At 35.1% G+C, this 13738-nt stretch overlaps 1 protein-coding gene across 1 annotated transcript in view; it reads right to left on the reverse strand.

Annotated features, from left to right (window-relative positions):
• Positions 1-13738, reverse strand: part of ABCC9 (ATP binding cassette subfamily C member 9) — a 128246-nt gene that overhangs the window by 11351 nt on the left and 103157 nt on the right. Inside the window, exons 32-35 of the mRNA XM_021716419.1 lie at positions 4477-4578; positions 3791-3911; positions 2412-2542; positions 1616-1694 (exon numbers count right to left, since the gene is read on the reverse strand). Of these exons, the coding sequence (XP_021572094.1) occupies positions 1616-1694; positions 2412-2542; positions 3791-3911; positions 4477-4578 (433 nt within the window). The remainder of the gene's footprint in view (positions 1-1615; positions 1695-2411; positions 2543-3790; positions 3912-4476; positions 4579-13738) is intronic.

The following is a 13738-nucleotide window of genomic DNA, read 5'->3' on the forward strand; positions in this document are numbered from 1 at the left end:
TTTGTATTCCTTAGTGGGTACTCTCCCTTCTAGTATTCCTTTAATTTCCTTCTCTGCTTTATTTTTCTTCATGGGATTTATCAGAATCCAACATTCTGTATACATTTACTTGCCTTTTTTCTTGCTGTTCCCCAACGAGACCATAAACTACCTGAAGAAAGGATCTGTCTGTCATTCATTCCTGTATTGACTGACTAATACGATGCATTACAAATTAAAAAATAAAATTTTATGACATGGATATCAAATTTTAATAAATTTCTCTATGTGAACTTTCAGAGACCTATTGAATCTTGATGTTCCTTCCTCACACTCATAGATTTATTTTATCTATCACTTTTGTGCTATGAGATAAGCATGTCAGGCTCAGAATGGCAGATATAGTTCTTTCAAGAGCAGACAGAGGCAATTAGCTTAAACTGTTTTGGGGGATAATAAATTATCTGTTAAAGTCTATTAAGATCTTATTTCCTTCATTCTATTAAAAAGAGAATAAGCCATTGATAGCTCACATGGGACCTGAAATCACATTTCTGGACTCATGAAGATCAGGCTAACTTAATATGATCAGTCATAACCACAGTCTTTAAATGAAAAGTGTCAGTCAGCTGTCTGGGGGATCATGTAATTGCCTTATATTGCATATCAAACAGAAAGTCCTTCAAGTATCTGTGCATTATCACTAGCCATGGATAAAGCAAGCTTCTGATTCGGTGATAGATGCTTACCCTGTTCCTGAATCTAAACTCCAAATAAATTTTATCATCTGTATTTCATCTTTGTTGTTCTTACCTCTTTAACTCACAGAGCTGTTGTGTAGATTAAATTCAAAAATATAAACTGTCAAGTACAATAAACATGCAAATGACTATAATCACCATCATAATCATTACAGATAATTATAGTAAACAATTCCTCAAGCTGGTAGACAAGTTCATTATTGGATCCCCTTTCATGCAAGATGGCTCATGGGGTGGGACGCTATTTATAGGCCATTTAGACTAAATAATATGACTTTTTTTCTAAAACAAAGGTTAAATTACTTCTATTTTCTTCTTTATCATATTATTAATAATTTGGTGAATGAATAAATATTTTTTTGTATTGTTATCACAAGTTTGGCACTTTACAACAAAGGTGATCTCTTCACAAAATATTCAATGCCTTTAAACAAAGTAATTAAGTAGAAGATAGTATGAGTCATGCACCAAAATTAAAAATGCAGATTACTTGTCTTCTTGTAATTTTTTCCTTTGATGGAAAGAGATACATTTTTAGTTTGAGAGAAGCAGGGCAGTCTTACTCCTTGTTTCTTTATCTCAAAATACCACCTTTTTCTACTGCTATTCGAAGTGGGTGGCCTTGTTTTCATTTTATCTGTTTATTAGCGATCTTTAGTAATAATTTTTAGACATGAGTTAGGGCTAATCATTTAATTTCCTCAATTCCATGTTCTTTCTTTGCTTCTGAGCTGTTTATTTGTAATACAAGCCCTGAACCACATGTAAGATGCAAAGTCCTTACTAATATTTGCTTTTTATTTCTGCAGAATTATGTAAGTTTTTTTAAAGGAAAGCACCACATGGCCTACAAAAAAATTTAGTTAGTAACTCACCATCAAATATATCAACCATTCTGAAAAATGCCAGAGATAAAGATGACTTCCCACTGCCAGTGCGACCACATATGCCCACCTAAAAAAATAACCGTCACTCAGAGAGAAAAGAACTCAAAGGACAGAAAGTGAGCTAAAGTATTTTTAACTTAAACAAGATATTGGCATAAAACTATAATTCTATCTAAATAGTTACATTACAATCATCATTTTCCTTTTAGACATCTTCATTATAGTTAATTATTAAGATAAAAACATGGAGTCCTTACCAAATCCTCCATAATTCTCTTCTAATTTTTTATTTCCATACGAGTGGCTGTTATTCTTTCATGGCTTTTTTTTTTTTTTTTTTCACTTAGCATATTGTCGGACTAATAGCTATTCCATTTTATCTTAGCAGTGATGGTTTTATGACAAAAAAGTTGAATGAGTCCATTTTTTCCTGTACACTTGTTCTTTTTAAAATAACCAAAAGTCATCATTTTGGGAATACAGCTATTATGAATGCAAAAGTTTCCAAGGGGATGTCTGGCATGACCAGAAGCCAGAAGCCAGAATTTTTTTTAAAACATCCCAATGTTGACTTTTCTGATTGTCATGGGAGACTAATGAATGACAATGTGACTTAGAGAATATGTATCATAATCTGATCCCCTCTATACTTTTTTCATTTATGCAAATACCATGTAGGGAATACCATATGAGTCCAGTGAGAATGAATCACTTAGTTGGGAAAGGAGTGTGCTCCATCAGGGGTTTTATGCATAAGACAATTTAATAGCAGTGAATTCCATACCTTTTGCCCAGGTTTAATGTAAGCCTTGACATGTTTAAGAACAGGTTTCAGATTATTTTCATATCTGACACACAGATCATGAATCTTGATCTCTCCTTCCTGTGGCCAATGTTCTGGAACCTGAGAAGGATCTGGGAGATGAGGTAGGGGAATAGATAGATAGATAGATAGATAGATAGATAGATAGATAGATAGATAGATAGATTAATATTAGGTAGAGACATATGTAGAAGAAACATGTATTTAAGTAAAGTGCATTTATATGTAAATAAATAAATATATAATTTTTTATAAATATAAAGTAATACTGATCCAAATGGTAGGTTTTTTTTAAAAAGTTAAATCACATTCAAAGTAAATGCCTTTTGACTAAGAACTTTAAAAATAGTTTTTCAATGTTTTTGGAGCATTTGCTTCTCAATTCTACTCAAGGTGCATAGAGATAATTCCTTTGTAAATTGATTTATTTGCTCGGTATCACACATTTGGGTGCTTAAAATGTGAGAGGTACTATGCAAGGTGCTGTCTTGAGGTGCTTGCCGTGTCCTTGGGGAAGCACACAGTAGGTCAGAATCTACAGTATTATACAGAAAGCCACATGATGGAGGTAAATCCACGGTGCTCTGGGAGCACAACTGGTGGTGACCTGAGAGGTCCGGTAGGACTCCAAGAGGAGACAGGGGCTAAGAAGAATCTAAGAGGATGAGCTATGTGAAAATTTATTTCCAATATATATAGAGAAGAGAGCAAAGATAAAAAGAAAACATAGCAAGTTAGTGTGGCCAGAATAAAAGTTGTGCAGGTGGATGATGAGAAATGAGACAATGGAGGCAGGCAAGGGTTGACTAATGAAGCATTTAGTGATCTTGGCCAAGTTATCTGGATTTCATCCTTGAAAAGCTAGATTGTAGTTGAAGGACTTAGGTAAAGGATTACCTTTTAAGCTTGAGATTTGCATTTAATAAAGATACTCTGTTCTCTGTATTGAATTTCCTGCCAGTTTTAGTCTAACAAAGCTGAATATCTCAGTCAGCAGTTTTAAGATTCACCTTTCTTGACATCTAAGTTAAAATCTTGAGAAAGAAAATACAAGTTTATAGTTTAGGTTGGCGATTAATGTAATAAAGCCCACATATTTTTATAATTATATTTAGATATCATCAAATAATTCCATTTGGACTCTGGTTTTATCAAAGATTTTTCAGGCCTCAACAGTCATATCTCTTCAGGTGTACATAATCAAGCAAAGACAAGATGAGAGAAGGTTCTCTGGATACTGAAGTGGAAAACAAAAGCAAAAGCAACAATGTGCCTGACACACAACTAATATTTGTTTAAAATAAATATTTAAGTGAAGCAAATAATATTCAGAAATATACCCATGGTGCCTTCATAGTTCTCTGATTCCATAGTCAAGAAACTGTTCACTTTCTTCACTGCACCCATCTGGACCTCCAGGTCAGCCAAGTTTCTCACAACCCAATTCAAATAATTGGTTATCTGTGTCAGATGATAAAAAAATTCATACATTTAAATGAAAGTAAGAAATTTCTAAATCGCTGGGTATTTGGGGATAGAATAGCCTGGACGGTTAGCATAAATTGTGTGGTAAAACGCATATACTGGAGATTAAAAAGAACACCAAGATATATATTAGCAAAGAATAGCATCTGTTCCCTTCAAGGGTCCTGAAGCGTCACTGTTTTGTAAACTCCTCTGATTTCCCTGTATCATGGATAGTTGTATACACTCCTCTTTGCATTTATCTCATAGATGTTCACATTCATTTTAGCTGTGAATGACTCAGGACAGGGGCCCCAAGCAGCCGTGGGGGTGCTCTTGCAACAAGATCCAAGAAGTTTTAAAAAATTCGTTCACAATGTCAGAAATGAGCACACACTGTTCAAAAATGCTGGACTTTGAGCCCTAATCTATTATCGTTTGCAAGATGTCATCTTGTTAGGAATTTTAACTTCTCCTCTAACGTCCATGAACAAGAGTGTATAATAACTATGGAAAGAACTTTCAACACTCACAAAATAGAGATATTTTCATCCATACTTACTGTAAGTGCATACAAAAGACCCAGGCCCACTAATCCAGAATTGGACGACTTAATAATGGACGCAATAGACGCAGTGAGGACAATGCAAGCTCCCAGATAATCCTTAAAAGGAGCAAGAAAAAAATGTTAACAGAGTATTCGCAAGTTCTTAACCAAAGATCTTGATCAGTTTTCAGAGATGATCACTAAGAAAATACACATCATTCCATGTGTGTCTTGTTAAGTTTCAAAGGGAGAATACGTAAGATGTGAAAGAATGATAATTCACAATATTAAGGCAGGAATAAAGAGTGATGCAACGTTCTCATTGTATACATAAAGATATGGGTTCAGATAAGTTAAATACATTGCCAGAGTAAAGCTTCAATTGGTGGCACAGCCAGGATCAGATGTAAGATTTCCTTGTATTTCCCTATCTATTGCATTGTGTGGCCAGGCAAGCAACTATTTTTGGAACTGATTTTTCTAACTTAGATTTTAGATTTCATAAAGTTTATGTTAGGATTGTGATCAACTCCTCTGTGTGTTATAGTGAGAGGCTCTTGCATAACTTTGCCTCCTGTTAATTTGTTGAAATTTGTATCTAAACTTTTTGTCAACTATCTGGGCTAAGAGTCTAGGACATTAAATCTACAGATTTCATGTAAATAGGTATAAGGGCTATGAATTGCTCAGATATTAGAAGTACAAACATATATTAATGTATCTGAATTGTGCATGATTTAATTATAAACTCTTTTATATTATTTTTAAAAATCATTAAGATCAGCCTAAAATTCAACTGAGAAACAAAGGACATATTATTGTTATATATTATTATTATAACACCTTCTTTTCCTATTTTTCAACATTCTTAGATATAGTTCTGTCTTATCATTCAAAAAAGAATTTGAAAAACTACTCATGCTAATCTGTTACATGTCCCAAAAGCAGCTAGAATTTCAGACATGAGTACTTTCTAGAATTATCTCAAGTTTCATCTCATTGGTAAACTCCTTCTCTAGCTAGTTATATCTCTAATACTTCAAAAAAAGCAGCCAGCAACTAGATGATAAGATATAAGGCATCATGACAGTAATGGAATGTTTAACATGCTAAAGTCAAAGAATAAAGTTTCCCAAATGAGCTCACATGTATGAATTCCCGAATTTTTTAAAAAACAGTTCCAAAGATCAAACTGTTGCAGAGAAATCAGTGATACCAGCCTTGGAGCCAGAATCTAGGTTCAAACACTGGCTTTGCCAATTACTAGATAATGAGCCAAGGCATGCAATTAAAAATGAGACTCAATTTCTTCTTTGGAAAACAAGAGATGAAATCTAATTCGCATGGATTTAAAGAGAAATAAAAACATTAAATACCAGTTAGATTTCCCCATTTCCATATATCAGGATATCTCCCCGCCCTGGATAATATTCAATTGTTTGAAGCAAGCTTAAGAATTTGCATGCATCATAAAACATCAAAGGTTGAAGCAGGCACTAAAATTTAATTCCATATTAATTCACATGATTGTACAAAGAATAAAGGAAAAAAATCACATGGAGTTTAAACTTTGAGGCAATAAATTCCACAGAGGTAGTAAATACTTGATTGATTGCTTCTTCTGATGCATCCATTTATTAACAACTTGTCACATCCCAATCTGACATTTTTTCCCCTTTTCCCCTTTATTTGAAGCAGTAACTATGTAGATGCAGAATCTAACCAGTCTGGGCTGCTCTTTTATGGCTGAAGAATACTGACGTGCTCCCCTAAACTTTTAAAATATTTGTAGCAATATGAAGTTATTCCTTTCAACCCACTTGCATATACTTTCAAAGTTATATTCTACATTTATGATTTCCATATTATATTTTCTAAAAAAAGACTCATAAAGAGCTTCTTTGATAAGTTGCAGAAAGAAAGTACCAGGGGATACGTCCATCGAGGTGTTCCTGGCTGGATATTCAGAAATATGTCATTCAGTTTCTGACAAAAATCTGTAGGTAATGTATACCTTAAGACTTCAAGGTACTTTTAAAATTCACTTCAGTTCTCTGCTTCCTGCCACTGACTTCATCGGGAAGAAAAACCTCAATCATTTATTCATTCATTCACATATCATTTTAAAAGTGCAAGTCAGGTAATACAACTTCTCTGTTTCAAGTTATCATTACCTCTTGTTACACTTATAACAAATTCAAAATCAGATAGATTACAGTGCCTTATATGATATAAAGTCTGGATTCCATACCCTGCCTGCTCTGACCTTAGATCTGAGATTCCTTTCCAGTTCCTTTATTCTGCTCCAATCATGTTGGGGTCCCCCCCCCATTCTTAGAAACACACCAACTTTGCTTCTGCAGATGACTGCCTGAAATGCTTGTTCACAGATTTCTGATATCTGACTTCTTCTCATCATTTAAGGTTCAATTCAAATATCGGCACCTTAGAGAGGTCTTCTTTTGTTGGCTCCTGACTCTAGTCCTGGACTGTTCTCTATCCAATTGTCCTGTTTTATTTCCTTCAAAGCATTTAGAGCTATGTAAAATGATCTATTTGTTTACACGTTATTTATTCTCACTAGAATCTAAGTTTCCTGAGGATGAACTCTTTGTCTGAATTTTTACCACTGTTATCTCCAGCAACAGGAATAATGCTAAGAACATTGTAAAGGTAAAGTAATTCCTTATGACTGAATAAATTCACCCCTTCTTAAAACATTCAGTGAACTTGCCTATGAGCCAAATTCTTCTAAATTAGGACTTTTTAATGACTTTTATTTTAGGGTTTATATGAATCATTCAATTCTCCACCAATCTCATTTCCAGGTTTTAAGAGTTAAATAAGTAAAGATATTATAAGGATGCATTTTTGATAAAATAGAAAATCCAGCACCAAGTTTTATGATCTTTTTATCCTTCATTTAGAATTGTAGTATGACTATCTCTTTAAAAAGCTTTGCTATGCATAAGTGTTAGGGAGTCTTTCCTTTTTAAAAGTGAAATACACTCTTTCTTAGGACATGAACTTCATCATTCACTTCCAAGTTATTATATTATTTTATTCTATTTTAATTGCGGGAAAAAAACTCATAAAATGCCGTGTTGCTCTGTTCTTTACAAAAAGCAGATCTGAATAGGACTAGAATAGAACACGGTTACATCTGAGATACTGAAACAACAAAGATTACTGGGTATAAATAAATGAAAATTAAACAGTAGGCCAAATGTAAATATAAATATAATACAAGAAATACAAAATATTGTGGTCTCTGTTTCTCTCTGTGTGTTAAATTTAGCTCACTACTGAAATCTTTGTATTCTATATTGGCCTCCTGAATTCATCCACTATATAGAATGAAATGGTAGATTCAATCAAACAACAAATTTAACTGTTTTCTATTGAATTAAAATGATGATTCTAGTAACATGTAGGTAGTCTTATCCTGGGAAAAGAGCCAGAAAGAGAAGTGAAAACAGATGCAGGGAGAAAAGGAAGAAGAGTGATCAATAAATTGTAGTTCATATACATTTTCTGGGTCTCTTTCACATGACTAACATTTTCAAAACTACTTGTAAAGTTTTTAATATGATCATTAGATGCTGCTAATTATTAGTTCAGTAATTAAAATGTGCTCAATTCATATATAAAAATAGCGTTATAGAGATAATGTCTTTGACACTTCAGCAAAAGAAGAACATACATTTTCTTAAGGAACATTTTATAGCAAAATTTTCAGATACTAAACTCACTTCAAAAGCTATAATCTATTAAATTAAAATAGATATGATAGCCTGAAAGCAAGTATGTCTGTTGTTTAGCATCTATAATAAAATTATTTCATTTGCTATAAAAATATTCTTTTATACTTTTTTTAGAAAGTGCAATTCATGTTGTCTCTTTTTTTTTTTTGAGTTGGAGTCTCACTGTCACCCAGACTGGAGTGCAGTGGCCGCTCCTGGCCACCGCAGCCTCGATCTGCTGGGCTCCAGCGATCCTTCCACCTCAGCCTTCCAAGTAGCTGGAACTACAGGCGCGCGTTACCACGCCCGGCTAATTTTTTCATTTTTATTGTAGAGATGAGGTCTCGCCAAGTTGCCCAGGTGGGTCTCGAACCCACAGGCTCAGGCAATCCACTCACCTCAGCCTCCCAAAGGCGAGGGATTACAGGCTGAGTCACCAAGCCTGGCTCATGTTGTCTTTTAATAATACTAACTAGATACTTTCCAGCTCACTCCTGGATTATTACCACTGCTGAAAACTATTTTTTTCCCAAGGAATTGTACATTTTTTGGAGACATTTGATCTGAATTTTATGTTAATCTGCATAAGGGACAAAACTCCTTTGAGTACAAAGTTTATCAAGAAATTTCATAGCAAAATCACTGAATTCCAATCACTTTTCTCAAGTACAGAAATGTGAAATCAAAGGATAACATAAAAACTTATGGTAGTTCTTCATTTTCTTAACAAGTTCAGTGAACCACAAGTGACCCTATAGTTACCTCCTCTTTCCATTCCTCTGCAAATATGTAAATAGCAAAATGGCTTAAAGGCAATAAATTAAGAAAGGAGAAGCAGATGGTCTGAATAACTCATAGACAGGAGAGCCTGTACTGAGGGCTAACTAATGGCATTTATTCTACTGCCATGGCCTTATGCATCCTAACCAATCTACTCAGTAAAAAACATCTTCCATTAAAATGATACAATGAAATGAGAGTTTCAACTCGGAAACAGAAGCTAAAAGATGTATGAATTATCCACTTTCAAAAGAGGGCCCAAACACAAGACATTTTATCAGTACAGTACTAAATTTCTACTTCTATCAATTTTGTGAATTCAACACTCCCCTCTCAAGAAAAGCCTTTGATCTCTGAGTCAAAAGAGAGACGTCTTGTCAGATTTCTAGTGATTCCATGACATTTATCTATATGTGGGGTTATAATGAAAATTGCAATTCTCTACAAAACAGTTCCTTAAATAGTAACAACAGAAAAGTGCACCATCTCTTTCCTTCATGAACGTTCATGAGTACATTACGGAACCACTAAGTATCTGGGAGACTATATTAGGGTCTCCAAATTACCAGATCAGTGCATACCTGCCTATTATAGAATTATGAAAACACACACACACACACAACACACACACACACCTCTGTGTTAGCTTCAAAATAGGCTATTGTGCAAGCTCACTCTGACAACTGCTCTCACTTTAGCCTGTTGACTCTAACAACTTTTCTTTTCTTTTTTTTTTTTTTTCTTTTTGGCTTCCTGATGTGAATTTTCTTTTATCCTTTCACCACACAGCAAGACAAAGCCTTGGAGAGACAGCCTTTAGATAGAGTTACACAATTTTCGCAACTGGAAACACCAATGCCAAAGAACTGGAATTGTTTAGTGCAGAGGGATGAAAAGAAAACACTGGGCTGAACAAAAGAACGTAAGCAGCATTCAAAGGTTAGGCTACAGTGACACATTGCACACAACTATGGCCGGCTTCACTTGGCACCCAGAGGAAAAACAGTTCCCTCTGCTGCCAAAGCAGCCAGGGTGGCCACAGTCTAGCTACTTTTCTACAGGCCAAATTATTTTATTCCCTTAGACTCTTGTCCTTAAAAAAAAAATTAAATGTGTATAGTCTTTTATTTTCCAATTCAAAATGAGTATGAAATGAACATGGTGGGCAAGACTAAATCTTTCATAGAAAAAACTAGGTACTCAGAGAAAGGGGATAAATAATGATCGTCTTTATTCTACATGAATGGAAAAAGTAGTGAAAGTCATATACTTACAAAAAGAAAAGACAACAAAAATTGGATGGGACTCAGAAACTTTCCCAAATTTGACAAAAGGTGTTTTTTGACTCTGGTTTCCCTATCTCCTTTCCTTTTCCTTGGGATTTTTTTGTCAGTAGTAGTGGCTTCACTTTGGAAAGCTAAAACTAGGAATGGAGAGAAAGGAAAGGGGAAAATAGTCCCAGAAAGCTATAATATCAAGTTTCCTCCTCTTTCTACTAAGGCTCTTAGCCATGCATTCTAATTCATAATTAGAGTTGGCGAAACCTGTGTCAGGAAATTCTGCTTGCCTCTTCTAGTTTGTGCTCAATGCAGTGACTTTCTTTATACCATTTTAGTTGTGTTTCTGCTCTGGGAATTCTAGGAATATTTGCTAGAAGCAGATATTTACGCTAAGTTACTGAATACTATGACAACAGATAGGCAAAAGAGGGGGTTGGGCAGATGGTATAAATAAGGTCTATGCAATGCAGATGTACCTGGCCAGATAGAAGTTTTCATTATTTATTTTTTTAAATAACTTACAAGGCAGAATATGTCCAGCTGTGAAATTCAGATAACAGTTCACACCCTAGTCTCCAAGGTCCTGTATCTGAACATTAATATTTCTGACACAAGACCCGGTTATTTGAAGTTAAAATTATGTCTCCAGAACATATCCACCAAAGTGCAGTAGTAATAACATCCTTTTTATATGTACACACTTGGGAGAAAAGTTTATTTCCCAATAGAAGTAACTACTCAATTTATTTAATATTCCTACTGTGGTATATGTTCTTGGATATATATACATACATATATATTATTATTATTAATATTATTATTTTTGAGTTGCAGTCTCACTCTCTTAGGCTGAAAGGCACCACAGCCTTGACTTCCTGGACTCAGGTGATCCTTCCATCTCAGCCTCCAGAGTAGCTGAAACTACAAGTGTGTACCACCACTTCCAGGTAATTTTTGTATTTTATTTTTTTAGAGATGAGGTCTGTCTCGCTATTGCCCAGGATGGTCTCTAATTCCTAGACTTAAGCGATTTTCTCGCTTCTGCTTCCCAAAGTGCTAGGATTACAAATGTGAGCTACCACAACTGGCCAAACATTTATATTTAAATATGCCCAATTTTGGCTGGGCTTGGTGGCTCAGCCTGTAATCCCAGCACTTTGGGAGGCCAGGGCAGTGGATTGCCTGAGCCCACGAATTCGAGACCAGCCTGGGCAACTTGGCTAGACCTCGTCTTGACAATAAATCAAAAATTAACTGGACGTGGTAGCATGCACCTGTAGTTCAGGCTACCTGGATGGCTGAGATGGAAGGATTGCTGGAGCCCAGCAGGTTGACACTAGGGGGGCCGTTAGCGTGCCCCTGTACTCCAGCCTAGGTGACAGAGTGAGACTCCAACTCACAAAAAAAAAAAAAAAAAAAAAAAAGCCCAGTTCTAATACAAACCCTCAGTGTACTCAGGAAAACAGAATGGGAGTGAATCTGACAGATCTCACAATAGATTGCTGGAATTGTCTGAAGGGGTGTGTGTGTGTGTGTGTGTGTGTGTGTGTGTGTGTGTGTGTGTGTGTACATGCTTAGACATATAAACTTACTGACACATAAACACGATAAATGGAGACAAATCATACACAAAGGACCTTGAACTCTGACTTCTGTCAGCAGAAGTCAGAAATAAAGGCAACAGCTTCATTTTTTTGTATTTTTTTTTTTTGTATTAACTTTTAAGGGAGAGATCTAGTCATGAGACTAGATAGTAAATCTTGGAAGAATTATAGCACACAGAAAGCAAACAGAAGACATAATAACAAATGTATTATAAAGCAACAAAATGAGTAACAGATTCTGTCCTTCCAGCTTAAAGTGTCAGTATTTTCTTTGGTTTTCTGCAGGTGGAACCAGAATTCTTTTATATTCAGGTAGGTTAATTACTATTCCACATGGGGGTTAAAGTATTGGGCTGTGAGTCTTACTAAACTAAACTTTTCTGAGTTTGGCTGCAGTTATGTTCTAATTTTTCCTGACCTTCCCTTTCTTGGCAGTCTTAAGGCTCTGATATCTTGTCTTCTGGCTATGAGAACAGAGCATATGGCTTGCTTGAAGTTTCTTGTTCAGTCTTATCCATTAACCTGACTGCATGGTAAGTGCTAAAGGGCAGAGACAGGAGTCAAAGTCACCTCAAGGCCAAAGCAAACACACTTGCCCCCTGAAAGACATACTCAATGTTCAAGTTCAGAAAAATCAGAGGCAAAAGTTACTACTAACATTTTCCCTTATGATTCTGGGACATTTCATTTATTAATATATTTTATCATTAATTCTATTATTCAGATATGATTTTTTTCTTTAGAGAAAAACAGAAAATTAAAAAACCCACTGCAACCAGAAGCTTAAAACAAGAAGGTGTGGTCTGAATAGGATCTAAAGAATCAAGTTTTAATTTTGTAATAAATCCTAAGCAACATTTCAATTGCCTTTTTGTTACCTATAATTAATTCCTGAGAAACTCTGCCCTGTCTTTTTCTGACACTCACAGCTACCTGGAAGGAATTTACTAACAACCAGTGCTTCCATCAAAAATTTGTGAAAAATAATCATGCTATGTTGCTGAATAATTTCTAAATAATGACTAATATAGCACTAGAGACTCTCTGTAAACTAGTGAGAAACCATATTAACTAAAGCTCACGGGGTGTCCAAGATTCTATATCAGTCTGTCTCCGTCAATCAATGACTCAGACTTTAACCTGGACTCCTTCACTTCAACCTTATCAGATTCACTACCGTCATCCTTCTCTAGTCTGTTGAGTTTTGAAAGAAAGTCTGCATATGGTAGAGAGGCGTAACCAGTAGGGATAAGCTTTTTTCCAATAGTACAGACAAATCTTTTTCTTTTCAAAACTGACAGATAACCGTTTAAAAGACTACAATCAACTCACCATTACCACTAAATTATTTTATTCATGCTGCAGATTACATGGACTGCAAATCCCTCCCCTTCTGGAATGTCTGTCTCTTCTATTTCACATTTCCCCTGATTGGCTTATGTACCACTTACAGGGTAGGTACTGTTTCTATTCATTTATTCATTTACCCATGCTCTCAAAAGACATTTCTTGAATGCATTTGCCAGTCATTGTGTAGGGGATTTGTGTTATTTTTAATCCTAATATTCTTATGAGGTACATATTCTTGTCTTATTTTATAGATGAGGAACTGGGGGCTCAAATAAATTAACTTGCTAGACCAAGTCTGTGATGCCAAGGCTTATGCCTTTTTTTTTTTTTTTTTTTTACATTTTGTGCCGACATGACCCTCCACTGACTTAAAACATAGAAAATTGCCATATTTCCAAGCCTGTCCAGCTCAGTGATGGAAATGAGCACTTCTGTTCACTTTTTAAATGTGCTCTTAAAAAAAATTGAAGTTACACAAATATTTGCCATTCCATTAACTTATGTAATCTAGAGACTAATG

Source organism: Carlito syrichta, unplaced genomic scaffold (genome assembly GCF_000164805.1).
Source record: "Carlito syrichta isolate Samal-C Ts95f unplaced genomic scaffold, Tarsius_syrichta-2.0.1 Scaffold308809, whole genome shotgun sequence".
NCBI lineage: Eukaryota > Metazoa > Chordata > Mammalia > Primates > Tarsiidae > Carlito > Carlito syrichta.